Source organism: Zootoca vivipara, chromosome 3, assembly GCF_965207765.1.
Source record: "Zootoca vivipara chromosome 3, rZooViv2.hap1.1, whole genome shotgun sequence".
Taxonomy (NCBI): domain Eukaryota; kingdom Metazoa; phylum Chordata; class Lepidosauria; order Squamata; family Lacertidae; genus Zootoca; species Zootoca vivipara.
This window is the reverse complement of record NC_142586.1, coordinates 56,053,573-56,078,870: the sequence shown is the minus strand read 5'-3', so window position 1 is coordinate 56,078,870 and position 25,298 is coordinate 56,053,573. Positions and strand designations below refer to the sequence as shown.

General features: G+C 42.1%; 1 protein-coding gene across 2 annotated transcripts in view; it reads right to left on the bottom strand.

Moving 5' to 3' along the window:
* Positions 1-440: 440 nt before the first annotated feature.
* TMEM200A (transmembrane protein 200A) overlaps positions 441-25,298 on the bottom strand; it is a 41,208-nt gene continuing 16,350 nt past the window's right edge. For both annotated transcript variants that reach the window (XM_035109008.3, XM_035109007.3), the window contains one exon: positions 441-4,710. In XM_035109008.3, the coding sequence (XP_034964899.1) occupies positions 3,228-4,694 (1,467 nt within the window). In that variant the 5' untranslated portion in view covers positions 4,695-4,710 and the 3' untranslated portion in view covers positions 441-3,227. The remainder of the gene's footprint in view (positions 4,711-25,298) is intronic.

The window sequence follows — 25,298 nt, the reverse complement described above, 5'->3', positions numbered from 1 at the left end:
TAGTGTTGGGTGCACATTAAACAATTGAATGAACAGTTCCCCAAGACACTCATGAATGATGCAGAAACCCTGTCTAGTGCCATAGTCAATGTGGGATGTTGCTATCCAGGGATGCAATCTAAATGCAGTATTGTCAAAAATCTTGGTTAAGTGCTCAAGGCCCACACAACCAATTAATTCTATTTGACTGAAATTGGCATGCACTCAGTAATTAATTTTGGGCCCTGTGTTGTTTTGAATGTATAGTTCTGTCGTTCTTGTTAATGAGAAATATCTTTAGAAAAGATTTTGCTCCTTTGTAAAACAGTAAGAAGCACCGGCACTGTTAATTGTTATGTAGGGGGAAAGGAACTCACATCAAGGAACAATTAGTTTGTCCTTCCCTTTTCATTTTAACAGCAGAACTAATGAATCCCAATGACACATTTATGATACTCACGTAGTTAAACATTTGGTTTTTATTTTAAAAAAATAGCAAATATATTAAGAACACTGACCAGAAAATTATTTAAAGCTTCATAGCAAAATATGTAGCCAACTCTGTTACAATATATAGGCTTGAGATTCTAACAGGTTAACACTATGCCTCAATTCACTGGGCAAGTAATGCTTTTGACACAGAAACACCACATTGTTAGAATATGGAGTTGGACATTAATAGGGGGGGGGAGCCCTATTCATTAATAGGGAAAAAGTCTTTCACAGTCAACTGGAGTACAACATTTTTACATTTCTGATTGTTTAGGGAGAAGCTATTCAAATAATTCCTGAGTTATTTAGGTTAAGTGAAAATATGAAACATCTGCTAAAATGACCAGTTAACACTGTGATCCTATTGGCCAAACCACAAGGGGTGGAATGGATTACAATAGACTAGTTAGCAAAAGTAGGGTCTATCTGCCTTAAGGCAATGTAAGGAGGTTTTCTGGTAGACCTATTCACAGTGCTAATTTCTTTAGCAATAACTTTCAACTTCAACAGTGACCCAATTGGAGGGGGGGAAATGTCTGCTAACGGTATCGTCACCTTTGCGGCAGTTCACAATGCAGTGTATCCCAGCAACAAGTAATGTTTTAGTTCTTGAAAACTGTGGTCAAAAGCAGGTTCATATTTAATGTCAGCATCATTAATGAATTGCAGTATTTGTTATTTGAGTTCACACTATAACCAGAAAAAACCTTTGTTGTACAACAGAACAACCATTCTACACACATCATTTATTTAAATGCCATAACTACTTGAATTCACTGCCATCCTACTCTTTGACAGGTAGGTTACATGCATATTGAAATTTATATCTCTGAAGTGCCAGGTATAGCTATACCATACCTCATACTTCTATAGAAACACCTAAAAATGTTGTAACAGTGATAACGCCAAACTAGGTGGGTTTTTCCTTGGCCAGCACTGAGCTTTAGGTAAAGGTAAAGGACCCCTGAACGGTTAAGTCCAGTCAAAGGCAACTATGGGGTTGCGGCGCTCATCTCGCTTCAGGCCGAGCAGGGCCGGCCCTTTGGCCAGGCTGGGTGGCGCAGGGCACCACGGCGCCGGCCCACCAGGGGGGGGGGCGCCGCGAGCTGCGGCCACCCGCTGGCCGGCCAGTCCGCCACGCACCTGCGCCCACGGCAGCTGTGCCCGCCCGCCGCGCTGAGAAACAGGGTGGGGGGCGCCGGAGGGATCCGCCGCACCACGGCGCCAGGGGCGCTTAAGACGGCCCTGAGGCCGAGGGAGCTGGCATTTGTCCACGGACAGCTTTCCGGGTTGTGTGGCCAGCATGACTAAACCACTTCTGGTGCAACGGAACACTGTGACAGAAGCCAGAATGCATGAAACCCCATTTACCTTCCTGCCACAGTGGTACCTATTTATCTACTTGCACTGGTGTGCTTTCAAACTGCTAGGCTGACAGGAGCTGGGACAGAGCAACGGGAGCTCACTCTATTGTGGGGATTTGAACTGCTAACCTTCCGATTGGCAGGCCCAAGAGGCTCAGTGCTTTAGACCACAGTGCTACCCGCATCCCCCTAGCACTGAGCCTTATTCAACCCCTAGCCACAAAGTCCCACATTTATAACAACCAGCTATCTTTGCATCCTAGATCAGAAACCATCTCATCTTTCTAGCTTAATCCACCCCCTTGTCATCATAACAGAACTACAAACAACATTGGTATTCAGTTGATTATAGCAAGTTCACAAAAATGGTTTTCAATCTCCATAGTCTTTCTCCCAAATCCTAATCACTGTGGTAGCAGGTTTTTTTGTTTGTTTTTTACTAATATTTGACAATGCATTATTACTACCATATGTAAGAGAATTTCTTGTGCATTCCCTGCTTGGAGTGGGGATGAGCAGTTACTACACAGATAAAATGCTATGTGTTTATTGCATGGTAGAAATATCCTTGCGGATCATACTCATTATCTACTTTACGCTTTGGATTCCAAGAAAAACCATGAACTAGTTTCATGTGCCCAAGGGAAACCTGGACTCATTCATGTTGCTCAAAACACTAATACCCACATGGCACACCTCATTTGAAAGCTTTGAAAACAGGTTTCAATACAGAATAGAATCTATATAGAATAGAATCCTATTATTCTTTTGAATAGAATCCTGCTGATATAGAATTCTTTCTTTTAAAAGGAAAACAGTCAATTTTTCCACTGGATATACTGATGGGCTAAATTTGGCTCCACCACAGCAAACCTTCCATCCATCTCCATCTCCAGTTAAAAGCACCATTGTTAACATGTTGCCATCATTGATGGCTCTGAACATCGAAGCTTATTCAGTCAGCTTGTATTGTTGACTCACAGTAATGAAAGATAGCATGCTTACATAGAAACAAAAAGAGTAATGACTGGGAGGAAAGGGATCTGAGATATGTTGAGCAGTGATAATATACAGTATTGCAATTGTAAATTAAGAAGATATCAATTATCAAACCACCATCCAATTACCATCCAAGCACGAACACCATCCAATCGTCACTATGCCAGTGCAGTGTTTTGATGAACAAGCTGCTTGACATTAAACACTTGGCACTGCAGAGGTGAAAAATAACACCTTTGCTAACACAAGGCCATTTTAATCGGATAGAAACATTTGGTAAAAACAGGCTTGTGGCAGTTTCACTGGAAAACCAAACACACACAAAAAAAGAATCACGTGTCAAAATGTTTTGTTTTGCTAAAAAAATACTGACACATTAATTTTAGTCCCCCGTCAAAACGTTGTCTCAGAAGTTCCACGTTTTAGATTGTTACTCAAAAACTCATCATGTTCAAAACTCAAATTATTATGTGATCTGGAAATCATTTGAAGTTTTTCTTTGTTAGTAAAGTCCTTCTTGACTGTTGCTGATGGCACAAGCAGCCTGTCCATTGGATCTTCTTTGTTTTCTAGTTTCATATAACCTTTACTGTTGTTCCGGTCCAGTCTTGGCCAACTTGGGTGTTTTCTTTGTTCAACTTGGACAGTCAGAGTAGAAGGTCCCCTATCTAAGTCTAGGGATTTTGAGTGCACAGACAAAAGATGCAAAGAGGTGTTGGACCCAAACTGTTTTCTGGCTGCACCAGGTGACAGAAACTTTCCTGTACTGGGCCCAAGATTCATAGAAGATTTGGATGAAGAGTCTCCATATAAACTGTTTCTTGGTATCAATGTGCTGGAATGTTTGTACATGTCGTTGGTATGAGTTGATGGAATGGGTAGAGAGTCCATAGATAAATTTCTAGGCCTGCCTCTAGTGCTAACAGAATCCTCAGTGATGTTGTCTATACTGGGCTCATCAATAACACAGTTATTTAGTTTAATTACAGGTAATGTGAAAGCGTTGATGGAGGATGACACAATTGACTTCGTTTCACACTTTAAAGAGCTGCTACTCCTATCATCCTTTGGCTTTCCAGAGTGAGGGTAAAGGCCGAAGACTGAACCAGAACGCTCAGTAAGCAAAGGTGGCAGAAGATGAGTAGCGTTTTTGCCGTCACTAGCAGCAATTTCATCCTCCTCAGCACTGCTGTCTATTCGAAAGTTGCTCGCGTAGCCTGAGAAGGGTGCAATTGTATTTGCAGCCAGCCGTGATGCGTAAGAACTTCCGTTGTACTTGACTTCATTCTCCCCTGCTAAGCCTGTGTAGGCCGCAGTTAGCTGCTTCTGTTCGCTGATCCTCAGAGTATGTATGTCAATGACAGTGGAATAGATGTCTCTCATGTGTATGATTTTTGTCTCCTTGTCACGGTTTTCATGGAGCATAGCATTTGCACAAATAAATATAAATATTCCAATCCCCATTGTGAAAGGCCCCAACATTTTCATCTTATCAGAATGCAAGTGCTGTTCAAAGAAACGAATTATAACTCCATCTTCTTTTTCTATGACTTGGGTATCATTTAGTGGCAAGCTGTATTCAGACTCTGGAAAAGGCTCCTTTTCAGGCCAATACCCAAGGATTGCCATAGCAATCCCCAGAAATGAGATAAGTACTCCCAGAACAAGGAAGAATCCTGATGGAGAGTAAAGTCGAATCTTGCCTCGGACCACGACTACGTCTGCTCTGGGTCGGCGTTTTACTGGCTTTTGTTCTTCAGTAGCTGCTGATGTCGCAAGATTTAGATGATGCTGGGATCTGGCAGAGTCTTGCCGCTTTAAGGCAGCCAGTCCTGTTATGACTCCTCCTGTTGCTATCATAATTTTTTATTGTGATCTAGATGTGAATACAAAAACAAAACAAAAATGTTTTAATAAGGAAAATTAATAAAGTAGGAAGCATTTCTTTTTTTTAAAAAATCTGTATATTTGCAACCTGTCTCTTAGCCCACCAAGATCTACAAACCCTTTCACAAGAATTAAAGTCCAAAAATTACCATTCAGTGTTCTTCATAACATTGTCATTTCTTAATCACATAATGCTGTCATGAAATTTTATTCGAACTGCAAATTCCAGTTGTAAAACAATAAATGGTGTTTCAATATAGTAAAACAGGCAAGAGGAGTTATACAGACTATAGAAATACTTGGTGAGAAGCTATCTGATTAAGAGTAACTAAAACAATTTGTATCTTGACACCAATTTCTACAGAACTCTGAAGGTAACACGCTACCAATCGTTTACCAGGCTGCAGCAACCACACACCCTGATCTAGAGATCCTCATATGCAGAAGCACATTCCTCACCCACTGGTCTCTATAAGGATCTCTTGTGCGTAACAGATGGTTGGAACTGTCATCTCACCAAACGTGGGGTTGGGGTGGAAAGGACATCTAGATTCAGTAATCACATCCCCAAACATATGACTGTTGCAGTCAGAGCCAACAGCACCGTTCATTCACCAAGAACTCACACCAAATGCTTGGTGTGGGTCACTGCTTCTCCCAACATGGTTCCATCCCATAATGTATATTTAGCGTGAAGATTGACTTTGCTGGATCACAATAAACTTACTTTAGCTGAAAAAGGTGGCTGTGCAGGGTGGTGGTAGAGGTAAAGGGACCTCTGTCAATTAAGTCCAGTCGTGAACGACTCTGGGGTTGCGGCACTCATCTCGCTTTACAGGCTGAGGGAGCTGACATTTGTCCACAGACAGCTTTTCCGGGTCATGTGGCCAGCATGACAACGACGCTTCTGGTGAACCAGAGCAGTGCACGGAAACGCCGTTTACCTTCCTGCCGGAGTGGTACCTATTTATCTACTTGCACTTTGACATGCTTTCGAACTGCTAGGTTGGCAGGAGCTGGGACCGAGCAATGGGAGCTCACCCTGTCGCGGGGACTCGAACCGCCAACCTTCTGATTGGCAAGCCCTAGGCTCTGTGGTTTAACCCACAGCGCCATAGGCTCCCCCAATTCATATCCCCATGTCTAACATGGAGACATGGTGGGCAAGGCTGGGGGAAGTCATGCAACACTGGAGATAGGATCAGCCTTGCTGCCACTTTCTGCATTTATATCTCCTTCATACAAGTAAATGCAGAGGAGGATTCTCCCACAATCTGTTGACTGTGGTGGGGGCAGTGCACACAGGTATTCTTTGGGTAGGATTGAGATACTCATTCTCTGTGAGTTTCTATACAAAATGACTTCATGGTGCTTTTCAGATTAGTGTGCAGGTTGAAACTGGACTATAGAAGAGATTTCACACTTCTCTGAAAGTTGTGGTGCAGTTCTCAGCAGTATAAATGTATTGAAAAATGAATACATGTTTTGAGATAAAATTAAAACAGGGCACACATTAATGTGGAGAGGGAATGAACTAAAACTATGGCTAGAAACATGCAGAAATGGCATGGTCCAGAAATACACAGCATAGCACTGTCAAAAAATAACAACCCATGTCCTTTCAAACATGTAGGAATAAAATCAGACTCTAGTACAACACATGTAATGATGCTCTTTTTTGCGTTTCTTAAAAGCATAATTTGTTTGTCACACTTTCAAAAAGCCCTGGCACATGCACCAGGAAAAATAATAAATAAATAAAAGTTACAGATTTTAAGTAGCAGAACAGTATCAGAATTTTAACTTGCAGTAATATTGTTCTGTAAATGGAACAGAGACAAAAACAAATACAGTGGTACCTCTGGTGAAGAACTTAATTCGTTCCGGAGGTCCGTCCTTAACCTGAAACTGTTCTTAACCTCTGAAGCACCACTTTAGCTAATGGGGCCTCCCACTGCCGCTGCCACCGCACGATTTCTGTTCTCATCCTGAGGTAAAGTTCTTAACCCAAGGTACTACCTCCGGGTTAGTGGAGTCTGTAACCTGAAGTGTTTGTAACCTGAAGCGTTTGTAACCCGAGGTACCACTGTACATATAATATGATGCCAAGGAGCAATTTGACATTAGCAATTTGACATTAGCAAATGAAGTCAATGGGCTATTGGATTACGTTAATGATCTATTCATTCTGTATAAATGCCTAACTTGCAGAAGCAAGCCTCTTCCAAGTAACATAAGGAACTAGTTACCGTGTTTCTCCAAAAATAAGACACTGCCTTATATTTATTTTTCCTCAAAAAACAAAACAAAACGGTGGCTTATTTTCAGGGGATGTCTTATTTTTTATTATTAAGTATGGTACAGTTTAACCTACAAGGTTAAATTGCCTATCACTATGGCTTATTTTCGGGGTATGGCTTATTTTCGGGGTATGGCTTATTTTCGGAGAAACATGGTAAATGCCTACATGAAGGCATCACTGGAGCTTCTGATACCTATTCCCATTGACAAAAACATTTAGTTTGCTGACATGTAATCAAAATAGTCACAACTTCTTGATTCACACAGTTTCAATTTTGTAGATCACATATAGTGAGGAAATTGCTACTGGTCTCTAGGAAGGGTGAAATAAACTTCATAAATAAAATTTATATTAGCCTGAAGAGTGCTGCCTTACTCATGCATAAGTGCTCCAACACAGAGCTGGGAACTTGGTCACTCGGGGTTCCTATCTCTATGTTGGAAAACGTGTTTAGCATGGAAACTAGCCTTTTGTCCTGCACTATAACCAAATTCAGCACACAGAACAGCAGAGATTTAGATATAAAACCTTATGACAGATGGGGTGGCGTTGACATAATAGATTCAAGGAAATTATGCTCCCATTATTTATCCTGAAATCACTGAAAAATTAAAATGGAAGCAACCCAGTTTGTAAAGAAGGAAGAGGGGAAGAAAAGTGGGGGGGGGGGAGGATCTCAACTCTGCTTGTTTCAGATTCTCAAGTGAAACAACTTTTGTATAACTTTTAAGCATCTACTGCCAAACAACAGTACAGAACATATTGTACTCTAACTCTTTCACACACATATGTATGTATGTACAGAGCAGCAGTGTATTTGTGTTTGTAACATGGACTGGTTTCCGTGAGGTAAATAACACGTTGCTGCTCTGCACTTACTCTTAAGGAACAGTGAATCCTGCCTGGAGCAAGCATTGCAGGTGCTTAGCAACAAGAAAGCACCAATGCTGAGCCTACAGACCTCTCAGTAGGAGTGGTGGTAGAGCATGTTGCCATGACAGCAGTAGCACAAGAACAAGCGCACTGCTGCTGGCCAGCCTCACAGCAGGGGCACAGAATTAAAACTTGGTATATCTGTTGCATATTTACTGAGGCGCTTAAAATAGAGCAAAAATGCACCTAGCACCAAATCTGTTAGGACCCATTCACACTTACTGTGACAACATGGCACATCAGTGCTTTAACTAGTGTTGGCTATAATAACAAAGTACAATGCCAAGTGTCTATCAACATTCAGGAGTACGGTATGTAGTGGACATGAACCACAGCAGGGATGCAACTTCCTGGTACTTTGTCTTAAATCCTTAGGTCAGAATGAGATGCTGCAGGCGATATACAGCTGCCCACTGAAAACAGAAGCCTGTTGCCTCTTCTCTCCCACAGTAAGGTCTAGTAACACAAAGCTTATAATGAACTATCACCAAGCTGAGTTATCCATGCCTCACACAAGCAGCCGCCAATGAAGTAGAGCAGGGGCAAGAGCACTAAGAACACAATGTTGTCATGCCACACTTCTGGGGGTGACACTTAACTATGCTACCAAAGAGAAGAGGATAAGTAGATGCTGTTCTGCTGGAGCTCCCCATCTCTTGTACAGTCTAAGTCCAGCATTAATCCTCATGCCTATCTGAAACAAAGCCCCAATACATGCAACTGCATTTGCTGGAATTCATCCCTTATTCTCTCCTCCACTCCCACTGTTGTCTTCTTCGGCAACCCCTTTCCCAGCTAAAATTTGTTTGTAAGTCCCTTGAGGTAGGAACCAGCCTTTGTTTTTATTACTCTAAAATGTCATGTGTACTGCTGATGCTGTGCAAATAACACACAGTGTGTCTGGAAATATCCCCTTCGTAGTTTATGCATGTACTGTGGCAAATACTCAGGGTCACATAAATGGTGAGTCAGTTCTTAGTCTACTTGGTTTGTGGGGATCTTCATGCCATAGCTGTCAATTTTTCCCTTTTCTCACGAGGAAGCCTATTCAGCATAAGGGAATTCCCCTTAAAAAAAGGGAGAACTTGGCAGCTATGCTTCATGCATAGACTGGTCCTTGAAGCATCCTGCAAATTAAACACATCATGTGTCCAATCTGCCATGTTATTTGATCAAGCTGCTTTAGATGCAGCAGAGAAAACTATACATAGCATATTCGGTTTTGCTAAGGCCTACGTTATGATATACAGCATAAAACTATGGAAATAAGTTTTTCCCAGAATTACAGCTCCTAAAGTGACCATGCTACTTTTAAGACCCTGGAGAAGAATTGCCACCAGCTCTGGTATGAAGCCATAGGCCCTGCTGACACTTGTGGAAAGAGCAATGGCCATGCAAGCCTTTGGGGAGCATACTGGGACCACCAGTGGGTAGCCTCCATGAGGAGGATGTATTTGCAGCCCCAACAATTTGCAAGATTCCATCAGCCTCTTTTCAGCCCACTGCAATTGTATAAAATCCCATTAAGTGTGAAGTTCCCACACAGAGTTGCTGGCTTTCACAAACAGTGTCCTAGAATGAGTGGAGATGGAGTGGCCACTTACACGTATCACCAAATAGAGAGAGACAGGAAGGGGTTTGCATAAGATCTGCATACGTGTAGGTAAACATTCAGAAAGAATTATTATAATTTAAACAAAGCATAATTATCTCACTATTGCTGTTCAGGTATTGCTGACAGGCCACTTTGAGCCACTTTCCCTCTTTCTGATGGTTCTTAAAACTGGTCTTGAACTGGGCAGCCCTTCAAATGGAGGACTGTCCTTTGTAAAGTAGGGCACTCAGCCACCCTAAGCAAAGCCTGGCATCACCACCCCAAGGTGCTTCTGTGAAGTGAACCAGCCTACATTGCTAGATAATTTATTACAGAAATGCTAAGGAACAGGATCAGGCCCTTTAGATAGCAATTGTAAACACTTTAAAGGTGCTTAATACACCACTTTCCCTCAAGTGGCTCTTCACAATCAACCAGGAGAAAAGCAGACAAGTGAAGGTGGAAAGAAAACAATGGCCTGGATCCGCAGTTCTAAGAATGAAAGGAAGTGACAGAAAGGGACCAGCCACAAAATAAAACTATATCCTAGGCCAGCATTTCTCAACTGCTGTTCCGCGGCACACTAGTGTGCCGCGAGACGCTGGCTGGTGTGCCGCGACATGCGGCGACGAGAAGGGCGATTTGCATTGACACGTGCCTGGCGGCAGCACTGACCCACCGGGAAGGAAGCCGGCCGGGTCACGACGTGGGGCGAGCGCAGCTCTCAACAGCCACCACCACGGGAGGGTGGTTTTAGACAAACTTAAAGAAGCTGGCTGGATGAGCTCAACCTGAAACTTGCTGAGCAAAGGATTGTGCTGGCAGAGAAATCAGCGGCTTGTGAAGCCTTATTACAGGAGATTGCAACCAACACAGCAATTGGCAAGTGTTTCTTACAGTCATAATTATATAGTCAATATAGGGCGGCACAGAGTTAAATTTTTTAACTTTTTTAATGGTGGTGTGCCTCGTGATTTTTTTCATGGAACAAGTGTGCCTTGGCCCAAAAAAGGTTGAGAAACACTGTCCTAGGCCAACCCCAACAACTCTCACCATCAAAGGAAAACAAATGCACAGCAAAGAACTTGCACAACCGACGCTGACAACCCCCCCCCCGCATTAAGTAAAATAGAAACATTGTCACACACACCCTTCCCTTATCTACCGCTCTCCCCCCTTTTCCTCCACAATGTCTCAACAACTGAAACTGATCTGTAAAAATGCTATGAGAGACATTGCACACGTCTTTGTAAACTGAGAAAACCTTTAATAAAAATTTATATATATATTTTAAAAAAGAAAGGAACTTTCCTGTCTCATCCTTCCTTATGTAAGCATTTCTGTTTGTTCATGGAGCTCAGGATCCAAACCTGTATTTTTTTATTTTGTAGGGTAAAAAGAATCATGCCCTGGAAAGGCTTCTTTAATACCAATTTTCCTTTCAATATTACTTTACTTCTTTCTTCTGTCACAAAGAGAATAGGATGCTAAGCAACCTCTAGGATCACAAGCTGGGCTGTCTAATGTTTCTGACTTCATATACTTACAAATTAAGTATTCCTCCCTGTCTTTGTATTTATTTGTATTAATATTTTTAGGGTGCTTTTCCACCAGAGGACTGCAAAGTGTTGTGCAACATAACATTCATGGTGGGTGCGGAGGAATGACCACTTTAAAAATCAATACTGATATTTTAAACTTCGTTTTTTACTGTTTTATTGTTCCTTTTCCCTTCCTGATCTTTTCAACCTTCCCAACTGCAAAGGAGATGGGAAAGGGATAGTTGGTGGGATGGGGAGAGAAAGTCATTTTAAGCATAAAGGCAAAGGGACCCCTGACCATTAGGTCCAGTCACGGACGACTCTGGGGTTGTGGCGCTCATCTCGCTCTATTGGCCGAGGGAGCCGGCCAGGGCAGTCTTGAGCAGGTCACGCGCCCTGGCGCTGAGGGGTGGAGATCGCCCTGGCACCCGCGCCCTGTCTACCGGCCCGGCGCTCTGCCGCCCCGCGCCACCGGGACTCTACCTAGAGCCGGCCCTGGAGCCGGCGTACAGCTTCCAGGTCATGTGGCCAGCATGACTAAGCCGCTTCTGGTGAACCAGAGCAGCGCACGGAAACGCCATTTACCTTCCCGCCGTAGTGGTACCTATTTATCTACTTGCACTTTGACATGCTTTCGAACTGCTGGGTTGGTTGACAGGTGCTGAGACCAAGCAATGGGAGCTCACCCCGTCACGGGGATTCAAACCACTGACCTTCTGATCGGCAAGCCCTAGGCTCTGTGGTTTAACCCACAGTGCCACCCATGTCGATTTTAAGCATACATGGAAACAATTTCCAGCAGGATTGGTGCAACACATTTTTTTACCCAAGGTGGACAGGCCTACTCTTACTCTTCACCACCTTTACCTGCTCCAACCCCCCTTGGTTGTGAGTGGGAGGTGCACAACCAGGATAGCACTTTAAGACCCTGGACTGTGCATTGGAAGCCATGTCTCCACCTGCCCCACACCTGATGTCAAAGTGTCATCTTTTGAGGATGTGGTTCATGGGGAATGGCCTCCTGAGCCAAACGGGTACCCGTGCTGGGCCAATTTTGCCTTAATGCAAGAAGTTCTCCATTCCTGTTGTACATTATGATACAGTTACAGTTTAGAGAAATCTGGAGAAGCTGACACCTGTTAAGTGCATCTGGAGTTGCATATAAAACTAGCAGTTTTGGAGATGCCACAACTTTTTGAAAGTTGTCTAGATAGCCAAAGCTTTTGTAATATGATGTAAGTATTCTGACTGCACTCTTGGGACTATGATCTCTGCAAGAGGATCGGGGAACATAGTGATGCATGAACATTCCCATCTCCAGCTCAGAAATGACATCTTCCTATCCCCCCACCCTCACTGAGTGCTTTCAAAAACTGAAGGACTTTTGCAAGTACTTGCTGGGGAGGGAATCATTACCGGTATTTGTCTCTTTGCAACTGAAAGTCAAGCAATTAAATATTTGCCTTGTATAAAACCTAATCAAACTAACTGAGTAATCATCAAGAGGGCATTCTATAACCAGGGTGCCACCACCGAAAAGACAATTTCCGTGATTATCTTCCACTTGATGGCAACACAGAGAGGGGTCTCTGATGTGTATGTTAAAACACAGGAAGATTCGCATGCAAGGGACAATTCTTCAGGCCCCTAGGACTCGAGCAAATTAAGTTATGTAGCATGTTCTCTCTTTAAAAGCCTTTTAAAAAATGTAGTCATTCCCCTTCTGCCTTGTAACACTTTCTTCCCTCACTACCGATGCACCTGCCCCCCCCCCACAGCAACTATTAAAAGACTGTCCTTTCAAGTAACATTTGTCTTCAGCCCCATCTGTAACTGCAATTATGTCTCGTAGTCTGTAGAATGCCACTTTTTACTATCTAGCTGTTATCTGTAAATGGAACAGAGACAAAAACAAATAGGAAATCCATTTCATAAGAGGCACAAGCTCTGCTGTGGACTGTCCTAAGCTCTTTAAACTGCAGCACTTCTTTCTATTTTGGGAAATAATCTTTGGGTTTTCAACCATGATTTTCACATCCCAATCTGCTTTGGGCATATTTTTGCCTTCCAAAGCCCCCCAACAAAAATTGTTTAGAAATTAATCGAAAAATCTTCTTTTATCCACAATATATTTATAGGATAATTAGATTAAAGGGGGGGGCATTTCTCCTACTTATGTAAGGAGTGTTTGAAAAAGAAAGGTTAGGAAAAACTGTTAACTGAAGATGCATTTGCCTCTTCTTCTTTTTTTTGCCAAGAGTGCAATTAGTATTAGAAAAATCCTTTAATCTTACTCTAAAAATGGGAATGCGCTTCAAATCTCAAAACTATATTCACGGCAAATGAGCAAAGGAGGAGCAGAGAGGCAAAGAAAATGACAGCACAATACAATGACATAAAGGGAAATAATAATAGCTCTTTCTAAGCAGGAATGGCAGTTCCAGAAGTCAATTTTTTGTGCGTTATTATCTTTCTTACTAACACAGTAGTAATGCAGATAGCAATATTACAGTGACAGAACAAAACAGAACTGGGTGGTCGACCAAGAACATTCTTTGGGAACTACCCAGCACCTCTTCATTTGTCTGCTATTTGATGCCACCCCCTGTAATTGCCTCTTGCCATTTCGTTTCAACAGCGCATTTGCAAAGGTAAGGAAAGCAGCAATTCCACCAGGAATTACAGAGTTACAAAAATACACAAACAGTTGGAGATGTTTATGTGGTTGCCTGAATTCTAATCCACATTCAACAAGGCCTAAGAGACAGGTGCAGTGTTTCGGTGGCCAGACAAGAAGGTTTTAATGGTTGCCAACCTAGCAGTTTGAAAGCACACCAGTGCAAGTGGATTAATAGGTACCGCTGTGGCGGGAAGGTAAACGGTGTTTCTGTGAGCTCTGGCTTCCGTCACAGTGTCCCGTTGCACCAGAAGCTGATTAGTCATGCTGGTCACATTCAACTGAATACCAGTGTTGTCTGTAGTTCTGTTATGACGACAACGGGATGGATTAAGCTAGAAAGATGAGATTGTTTCTGATCTGGGATGCTAAGATAGCTGGTTGTTATAAAGGTGAGACTTTGTGGCTAGGGGTTGAATAAGGCTCAGTGCTAGGGGGATATGGGTAGCACTGTGGTCTAAACCACTGAGCCACTTGAGCTTGCCAATTGGAAAGTTAGCAGTTCAAATCCCCACAATAGAGTGAGCTCCCGTTGCTTTGTCCCAGCTCCTGTCAGCCTAGCAGTTTGAAAGCACACCAGTGCAAGTAGATAAATAGGTACCGCTGTGGCGGGAAGGTAAATGGGGTTTCCATGCGCTCTGGCTTCTGTCACGGTGTTCCATTGCACCAGAAGTGGTTTAGTCATGCTGGCCACATGACCTGGAAAGCTGTCTGTGGACAAACGCCGGCTCCCTTGGCCTGAAGCAAGATGAGCGCTGCACCCCATAGTCACCTTTGACTGGACTTAACCATCCAGGGGCCCTTTACCTTTTTTAACTAATGGCTGCAGTTAGGACATGACCTCCAGAGTTTCAGGAAGGGGTTGTTTCTCCCTGTCCTGCCTGGATATGTCAGGGATTAAGCCAGGAAACTTCTGCATGCAAAGCAGATCCTCTGCCACTGAATCGCAGTCCTTCCACAGGAGGAAGAGGAGCAAAGATAAGGGTGGAGCAAAACCCCAGGGGTATATAATCTGGTAGAGTACTTTCACATGGTCTGCTACCGAGGGTTGTGCAAGAAGGTGTGGCAGCCTGCATCATATTCTATGATCTGCCGCTCACTAACTCATTACTGTGGTGGTGGTTTCCTCATAAAAATTTGTATACCTGGATCAAAGATCTGGATTTAAAAGCTGTACATTGTCATGTTCACTGACCATTCCTTCATTCCTCTTTTATTTTCAGAACCTCTTTCTCTTAACTTGATTTTTGCACCACTGTTGTAGCAAATGCATCCACCACTTAATTATACAACAGGAAATACATTGCCACAGAGTTTGCATCTGACAGGGGGAGCCATAGCCAGTCTTAGCTCTTTGCATGATATTCAGGTTTGCAAGGACACCAAAATGCAAATACACAGGGGAAACAAGAAGGTAGAGAGAACAGAGTTGGCATTATCTATTGGATTTATATCCCACCTTGTCTATAAACTCAATACATCGTACATAGTTCCTCACCTCCAATTTCATCCTCACCATGACGAAGATGAAATAGGAAAGACTGAGAGATGGTGATTGGCTCAAGGTTACCTAGTGGGTTTCACAGCTGAGTGAAGATTTGAATTGGGGCCTCCCCAGTCCTAGACTGATGATCTTACAATGCAATCCTAACTATGTTTACTCAGCTATAAGTCCTGTTGAATGCAATGTGACTTACAGATAAGTGAGCTTAGGGTGGAAACCTTAAGCACTACACCAGACTGGCACATGTATTCCTCATACCTGAACTGCAAAGGCAAAGTAGTCATGAATCTAGAAAGCAATCACCACTTTATACAATTATACAATTATGAATAAGCAGACTTTAAGATACAGCAAGGGAATCAACTGCAAGTACTGAGAGAAAGTAAAACTACACATCAGTGCACCTTATGCAGAAATTGCTATGCACTATTTTGCAATTCAACTCTGAAAATGAAACCTGAAATTCCGATCTGAAAATTATTGTTGGCCTTCCAAAAACCCATACTGTAGTACTTTTGACAGATTCATTTAATGGTCATGCTTACATAAAGGGTATTATGTATGTCCAAAATAACTTGCAGTTTTGTTGCTTTTTAAAACTTTATTCCTCAAATGATCTTCATTGCCCCAATGATGTCACCTTTTAGTGCCACACAATTTTTTGTTGTTACCAGCATGCCACATATGTGAGGGGACCTCTTGCACACCCTCAAAATTCGAAATTGGCAGGTGGTGTTGTGGCTACAAATGAAATGCACAGCTTCCCAAAGGGAGGATTTGAGAGCATTTGATGACTTGATGCACATCTGGACCTACTGAAATTCAAATTGACAGCTAGATTTCCCTGCAGAAGCCTGCTGCCCAAGATAAGGGAAATAGAACTGAAGAATGGACTCCCTCCAGCAGCTTTCTGCATCTGCCTAACTTAGATTGTCTTCTCTTATCTGTTGCCCAGGGTAACCTTCATTTTGGACATGTAAGCAAGTTGCATAAAAACCTGTCAGTTCACACTTCCCTGGCAGAAAAGCTATGTATTAGTTTACACGGAAAGATGAAAGAGAAGATTCTTTCAGTGTCCTTGACACAAGCCATTATTACCAATTCTTTTTCTCCTTGATTGTCACCTGAAAGCATTCCATAGATAGGATATATACCTGTGCCTGAGACCACACTTCCCAAGAAGGGTTACACATTCCAATAGCTTTTGAAGAAATGTGTCATCCCTTTCCAAGACGGTGTCCAGGATATCTGACATTTCCCCCATCCTCCCAGCACTTGTCCACATAGAGAATTGCTGTGCCCAGAGATTAATTTCTAAAGAGAGAAGTGCAAGAAGTTCTGGTAGGAAGCTGTGCCATCTGCTCTGGAAACTTGCCTCTTAATTTAAAATAAGTGGGTGCTTGCTATTGAGTATTTGATGGTGCAAAAAGAAGGCACATTCTGCGCATGGAGAAGGGGTCCAATGATATACTGCCCTGATTTCCTTGGAGGAAGGGTGGGATAAAAATATAACCAATGGCAAACATTAGTAATATTCCAGGATTTGGTCCCCAAATTGAAAACTGTACAGTATTAGAATAAGAATCAAGCAAAATCCCCCTAACCTTTGATTATATACCCCTAACACACTTCTATGTTGAGCCTCAGATGTTTCTGCTATATATCATATCACTCAAATTACAACACGGTAAAACCTCAAGCCCAGAAGGGTCTTTCACAGACAGCAAATAATCTCTCTTACTACCTTCTTTCAACTTGCCTGCCTATGATATAGCATTGCATTCCTCAAGTGTTTTTAAATGCTGAGAGCATTATCTGTGAGCTATAAGATCAGCAGGTAAATTTTTAGGGAAAACAACATTCTGTAAAAGATTCGTTGAATGACAGATGCTGTCTTGAGAAATCACATTCTAATCCATTCTTTTTTAAAACAGGATTTTAATGCAGAGAGTTTAAATGTCAGGAAGGTTTTTTTGGGGTTTTTTTTTAAAAAAACCAAACAAATATATATATATTTTTTTAAAAAAAACACAACCCCTTAAGTTGCAGCTTAGTTACATCTTGGATAATTTCCCTTGCAGATATGTTTGGAAAAAGCAAATGGCTCTTTTCTGCATAATGCACCACAGTTCCACTGCATAGAACAATGAAGAGAGTTACAGTGCTCACACTTCTCCAATGCCCCCCTTTCCATTTCCTGTATTGTGTTGGTTTTTCTTAAATATTTTTTCACCCATTTCTGAATTGATTTTTAAAGCTCTGCAAGTCCAAGATGTTTGACAAGGGAAAAAAGCTTAAAGGAAAAATGGTAGAGCAGGCATCCCCAAACTGTGGCCCTCCAGATGTTTTGGCCTACAACTACCAGCATCCCTAGCTAACAGGACCAGTGGTCAGGGATGATGGGAATTGTAGTCCAAAACATCTGGAGGGCCGAAGTTTGGGGATGCCTGTGGTAGAGCATGAGACTCCTAATCTCAGGGTTGTGGGTTCAAGGTCCACATTGGGCAAAAGATTCCTGCATTGCAGGTGGTTGGACGAGATAATCCTTGTGGTCCCTTCCAACTCTACAATTCTATGATACTATGATTCTATGATACTTGCTAAATGTTCTACCTAAATGAAGACAGCTGCACGCAAACTCCAGATAAAGTAAAATAGAGGGTGTATAAGGCTGCAACCGTATACACACTTAATTGGGAGTACGGTAAGCCCTGCTAAATTTAATGAGCCGTTTATGAGAATACATTGATAGGATTTTGTTGTAAGTTAATCAGCTACATTTATGTCCCATTGATTTCAGTGTGGCAGCCTAATTAATTGGCCCTACTGGCTTCAACAGGACGCAAGTTCAACTAAGTCTGGTCCAGTCCAGAGAAAATACAAAGAAAGGAAAGGAGTTGCCACCACTAGAAGACACTCCATACCTTGGACTACAATTCCCATCAGGCCCAGCTGATAAGCCCAGTGATAAGGGATGATTATAAATGTAGTTCAGCTACTTTTGGAGGGCCACAAGTTGCCCACCCCTGCCCTAATAATGACGTATGTTCCTCATATACAGCAATGAATATAAATAATGAATATTCTCTTACAACAAATTGCTTTTATTACTTGCACACACACACACCCCTATATTGCAACCAGAAAAGAGACCTGAAATCTGGTTAAGTAATTTCAAGTTCGAGCTTCTTTAATTCTTTACTTGAGTTGCATACATGAAAATTGCACTTAGCTATCTGACCAGCTACACCAGGCATCCCCCAACTGCGGCCCTCCAGATGTTTGGCCTACAACTCCCATGATCCCTAGCTAAGAGGACCAGTGGTCAGGAATGATGGGAATTGTAGTCCAAAACATCTGGATGGCCAAAGTTTGGGGATGCCTGAGTTACACCAACATCCTGTCTCTACAGCTGAGCAGAAGAAAAGCTCTAGGAAAATGAAACACAGTTGTACATTAACTAGATTACATGTCAACGGACATCTGTTTTACATTTTAAGGCCGAATTATGCAAACTGGATTTTCCTCCTCTCTCTGGTCTCCTACCTGATGCCCCCTATGCTGTTGGAATCAGAGGTACTTGACTCCTCAGGTAAATCAGCCTTGTGAGAAGGTTCAGTTCAGTTAAGAATCAACTGACTGCTAGCCTCAGGTTCAATGCCTTGAAACCTGCTGGTGGTAGAGTGGCTGGTTTAGGGTTAGAGCTGGCCTTGGCCCAGCAGTTAGGCTCCTTATACAGTATGAGTTCCATTTCTGTATGATTACTTATTACAGTGGTACCTCTACTTACGAATTTAATGCGTTCTGAACGCACATTTGTAAGTCGGAAAAAATTGTAAGTCAAATCCCATAGGAATGCATTGGGAGAAAAAATTAGTAAGTTGAAGCAACCCTATCTAAAAATTCGTAAGTAGAAAAAATCCTATCTAAACCGCATCCAAGATCGCGGACGGAGCTCTGTTCATAAGTAGAAACATTTGTAAGTAGAGTTATTCGTAAGTAGAGGTACCACTGTACTTACAAAACCTATAAGTGCACCATGGAGGCCAAGAGTATACCCCACATGATGCCCTCTAGTTCTTTTATTTTTGTAAAGTCCATTTTGTTATTTCATTTTATAATGTATATAAAACAAAGAGAACAATTATAACAGACAAAAAAATTAAAAGGTGAAAAACACAAACTATAAAAAGGCATGCGGAATGAGTAGGTGCACCTGAGTTAAAATAACAAAGTCCAAGTAAAGGCTATCAACTTTATCAGATCATCAAGAATAGTTCCAGATTTGATAGGCTTGTCTTGAAAATGACGGTTCAGATGTAAATGCCACAAAGGAATGCCAAATCATATAAAAGGTGTCTGGAGATTCCAGTCCTTGTCGAAATCTCAAATTACGCATTATTTTCTCCATTATAGCTATATTCTAGAATGAGCGGTACCAAGTGTGCAATGCAAGATTTGGGGCTGTTTTCCATTGAGTTGCAATTACTATTTGTGCTGCCAAGATCATATATAAGACCAATTCTTTTGGCAATGTATTTACATGGATATCACTAAAAATATTCAGTAAGATTAATTTATGACAACAAACTATATTTATTCAGTAATATTTATCATTTATGTCAAAATTAAATTACAAAAATCTTGTACAAACTGACATTCCCACCATAAATGATAATATGTACCGACTTTATTGCAACCCCTTTAACAATTAGCTGATGGAGAAAAAAAACATTTTTTACCTTTGCAAAGGAGTGCAAGACCATCTGTGTAATAATGTTAAGCAGTTTTCTCTAAGAAAACTGGAAACAGATTTTAAGGGTCGTGATTCCCAAATTATATTCCAGTCCTTGGGAAGAATCTGTGCACCAATATCCAGTTCCCATAACTTTATCAGTGGTTCCACAGATCCACAAGTTACATTAAGCTGTTGGGTTCCAGCTGCCACCAACCTCATCTAACATGGTCAATGGCCATGAAGGTTGGGAGAACATGCTGCCTGGCCACGGTAACCCAAGGACAGGATTCTACCATAAATAAAATGATTAAATATTTTATATTATGTTTGGTGATACGATCCTATCTAATATTACTGCAAATCATTCATTTTAAAAAGCTATATAGACCTGCTTCTTCCCAGGGTTCAAGGTGAGTTATATTTCTTCACTTCATATAGTCTGAATGTTCCCTTGAAGAATCCTTTTGAGAAAGGTCTCCGTTATTCATATTTTGCAGCTGGAGGCCCAAGGCTGACAGATCGCAACCTACTCAAGGGCACTCAGCAAGGCCATGACTAAAATGGGATTTAGCCAATGGCTTCTCAACACAAGCAGGGGGGAGAATAGGAAGCAAAAGGAGGGGGGGTGATATTCAATATGTTGCAGACCTCTAATACCCTTCATCAGGGAGTTTGAAATAGAGAAGTTCAGTCTTTTGTCATACTATCGCCTCTTTCCTCTGCTGTAGAAGGAAAGAAAGAGATGGTCTAGCAAAAGACAGAACTTCTGTATTTCAAATTCCCTGATGACTTGGACTTTTCTCCCTTTCCCCTTTGCTTCCTGCTCCTTCTTCCACCATTGGCCTGCAGTTTCTCTTTTTGCTACACTTCAGCACAGGCAGCCAGAGTTGGAACCCTGACTTGTAGATGAGCCTTGAAAATGGAGACACACAGTGCAGTCATAGCTTGGCTCCCGTACTTGGGAGTCTGGCTCCCGAACGATCAAAAACTGGAAGTGAGTGTTCCGGTTTTCGAACGTTCTTTTGGAAGCTGAACATCCAACGGGGCTTCCGCTGCTTCTGATTGGCTGCAGGAGCTTCCTACAGTCAATCAGAAGCCACACTTTGGAAGTCGAACGTTTCGGAAGTCGAATGGACTTCTGGAACAGATTATGTTAGACTTCCGAGGTACGACTGTACTGTATTAAGGACTAGGGATGCAGTGCTCTGCACACTGACTTGGGAGTAAAGCCCATTCAGCTCAGTGAGAGAAAGCACAGAGTGCAGGGCTGAAAAACTCGATTTGTTTTAAGTTGCGCACATCATGTAACAGTTTCCGCTGGCTGTAGCATCCTGTCATAGAACAGATAATGAATCAAGTTAAATTTGTTCCTGTTCTGGGAAGGGAGATTAAGACAACATTTTTAACAGTAAACTTCTCTTGCCCTGCAAACCATCAGATCAGAGGTTAAGCTTAAAACATCAAAAAGTAAAAGATGCAACAGAAAGAGGATTTCTGCCCAGAGGAGTCTTGTGTCTGGCTAAGCATACAGCCCTAGGCTTCCTTACTTGGGAGTAAGCCCCACTGAACTCAGCAGGGCTTAATTCCGAGTAGACACTATAAAACACAAATCTGTTACTTCCCCCTTTTCAAGGCACTTTTCCGAGGCAATATTTTCATTAACATAAATGTCATGTTTACAATTGTTAGTCTGTCTGATTTCACAGTTGTGAAGAGATATTGCCAAGATCTGCTCAGAATAAATGCTATGGGCCAAATTAGGCATTATGTACAGCAGATGCATGCTGGTAGTACTCTGATGGCCCTTTTTAAACATTAATGTCTGCTTCTGGAGGGAGGATTGGAGACTGGATAAGTAGCAGCATGGGGTGCTTTGCTTAACCCTTTCCCTGCTGCTGTCTTCCTTTTCCAAATTGTGCCTTTCCCAAAGAATCTTCTGTTTGAAATGCTATGTTTGGAAATGGAAAGTGGGGAAAGAGTTAAGCACACATGCGTGCACACACGTGCACACACGCACACACACACACACACACACACACACACACACACACACACACTTGCCTTTTTGACCCCTAGTGCCCCTGCTGCCCAGATGTAGCTTTTCTATTTAAATAGGGCTGTCAGGCTGTTACACATGCCTATACCCGCTATACCTTTAGCAGCAGGCAATCTCCGCTCTCATGTAAAGGTGACTCAGAAATAAACTTCATCAAAATTTGGGAAGAGTCAGCTTATGTCTGAACCAACCCAAACACTTCTCTTGTGATTCCCCAAACCCAAATGTAGGCACATTGGGAGCGATACTGTGAGGGCTTGGATGTATGCAGAGCCTGCACTCATTCATTATTTTTCTCCCAGTGGTCTTTGGTATTTTACTGTCCTCGCAGCTTCAGCATAAACATGCCAACCACCACACTGGGAAATGTGGGGCAGGGCGGAAGAGAGGTAAGTGGTCATTGTTAAGAATAAGATCAGCTGCAGTCGCTAGAGGTGATTTCTCTCTTCTGCATCATTTCTCTGCCACCCGTCCATTATGGCAGGTGGGATGATGGCAGGTAGATGGAAGGACTGAGGGGACGGGGGACGGGACCTGAGGAGAATCAGCAGCTGTGGCTTTTTTGTCTTGTACTGGCATCAAATAATTTAAAGATACAGCACCGATCTCTGTGTTACTTCTCTACTCTTAAAGTCATTGGACTGATCTGAGTCAAGCCAGTTCAAAATTCAAAAGCCGGAAAAGTAGTAGCATGAACAACTTGTGCATCTTCTTTCTCTGTTTCTGTAGTAATGTCTGAAACGGGCACCATGAAACTCACCTACAGTTAAATTCATGAATTCCAGAAGCCAGTGATTTAGATCTGAAAGTCTTGCCTAAAACACACTTAGTCAATGCAAGGCAGTCTGGATGAAAACAAAGCATATCAGGACATGTTCTGTGTTTTGCACTTTGATGGTTATTCTTGAAAATGTTTTAAGAGTATTGTTAATGAATCTTGAAGCACCCAGTGGTGTTGTACATGATCACTGACTCTGGCCAATTTTAGCTGGTGATCGTGTTTAAGCTTTCTCTGAAGCCTTTGGGGTTGGCTTTTTTCTTTGCTTGGTTCACCCAGCCCTAATGCTTCCTTAGGCACCTGCCGCAGTGCATTGCTTTCTACTAATGGCATATTGTGTCTGTGGTCCATAGTGAAGTTAATATGGCACAGGGACTGTACATGTAAACATCCATTTCAACAGCAGAGCAGCACAAAACTCTGAAGTGAACAGACCTACTGTGCAAGGAAAAACTTTAAAGCGACTCCTTAAAAGCTCAAATTATACTGGTATGTATTAGCAAGACGGAGTCTAGCTTTGTCCTACACTCCTAACAGATAAACAACTAGACTAACATGACATAAATCTTTTAATAGTCATTGCAATTACAGGCCCTTATTCAGCCGTTATGGAACATTTTATGCTTTCGAACTGTCAACTGATTGATACAATTTTTCCATTGGGCAAAGGTTAATGCTTGCCATGTATAAATCAGCTCTATTTGTGTTGGTGATTACGACATCATAACTCATTTATTAGTTTCAATAAGTTCTAAATGGTCAAGGCAGGTTTTCAGCAAAACATTGACTGCTGGGGGGAGGGAGTAACAGCGTTAGCATAGAAGCTTAACCTCACTCCCCAAACCTCTGAATGTTATTTATCATCATCAAAGTGGTAGCATTCAAGAATGAATTCAGAATGAATACATCTGCAAACCATTTGACAAGATATATGCTGCTTCGTTACAGGCCATAACCATTCTGTTTGAACATCTGTTCTAATGGAGGAAAGAGCAGAAACCTAATAAGGAACCAAACGCTCTCTTGTAAAGCATTTGGCATAATCAAGATTTTTAATAAGATATAAGACATTAATATGTGCAGCTGCAAAGGGTTTTTTTGTGTGTGTTTTGCAACGATTGTAAAAGAACAATTGCCATTGTGCTTGCAGGAAATGTTTTAACATCCGCTTGCACCAAGAATTAAGTCTGCTCTTTCCCTTCATGAAGGCAGGGGAGACACATTTAATAGCTGTTTAGAATCAGAGGCCCTAAGCCAGGCATCCCCAAACTTCGGCCCTCCAGATGTTTTGAACTACAATTCCCATCATCCCTGACCACTGGTCCTGTTAGCTAGGGATCATGGGAGTTGTAGGCCAAAACATCTGGAGGGCCACAGTTTGGGGATGCCTGGCCTAGCTCCTCAAAGCAGTGATCAGCCCAAAACTATTCTTGTTCATTATTTCATGTAGTTGGGGCTGTGACCTCCTGCCATCCAAAGGGTGAGCAAAATATGCTAAGTTCATTCTATTATTCCCTATCCCTGCCCACTGAGACTGGTTTGAGTAAAGGCGTCATATTAAACCACTTCTGGAAGATGCAACGCAATGGATTTTCATAGGTACAGTCATGCCTCGGTTTAAGTCCGCTGCGGTTTGAGTACTTTCGGTTTAAGTACTCCGCGGACCCAGAAGTGTTTAAAGGGCATCATAGTTATGCAGTGATTAAAGTTCCGTTACTATTGCCCTGCCCTGCATGCTATACTCCGTAAAACAAATACTATGGCACATGACAGCCCCTCCCTCCAAATATATTTTGGCATTTCAAAAGCTCTTTTGAATGTGAATAATTCCATTAACTCCAGTGCCCTATAGAAATATCAGGAATGAGCAAGAAACATCAAATCAGCTCCTTAACCTTTTAAGGAAATGGTGTGTTTTACATTCATGAGAAAGCAAACAGGAAAAGAAAATATACTTTCTCTGACACCCACTGTTTTTCGGGATCAGGACCTCTGTCTTTTGCTTCTCTGAAATGTCAGTCTTGCACAACCCTTTATTAAATCGGACAGCATCTATTTTGCTGTAGGCAGTCTTATGGACATGGACAGGCAACTTTTGCTTGGGAAGATGTGCAGAACAACAAGCTACCAAATCTAGTCATTAATGTGTTCAGTGGGCTTTCCATCCCACCCAGAACATATTCTGTCCATCAGAGCACTGCTGTTGTCCATGCCTATTAATTGCTTCCTCGTAAATAAGCTAGTGAACAACCACTAACACTGGTCTTTTAGAATGCAGCAAACCAGACTTTCTTCCTGACGGACACTGGCACCTTCTTCCAGACTGCAGTTTGTTGAACAGCAACAAATACAAATTTTAAAAATCGACATTGAATTAAATCAGATTCAAACTGCACGTGCACAGAGCACATTTGAATTTTTAGGTGCCTAGCATCAAAGGGTATTTGAGGTTAC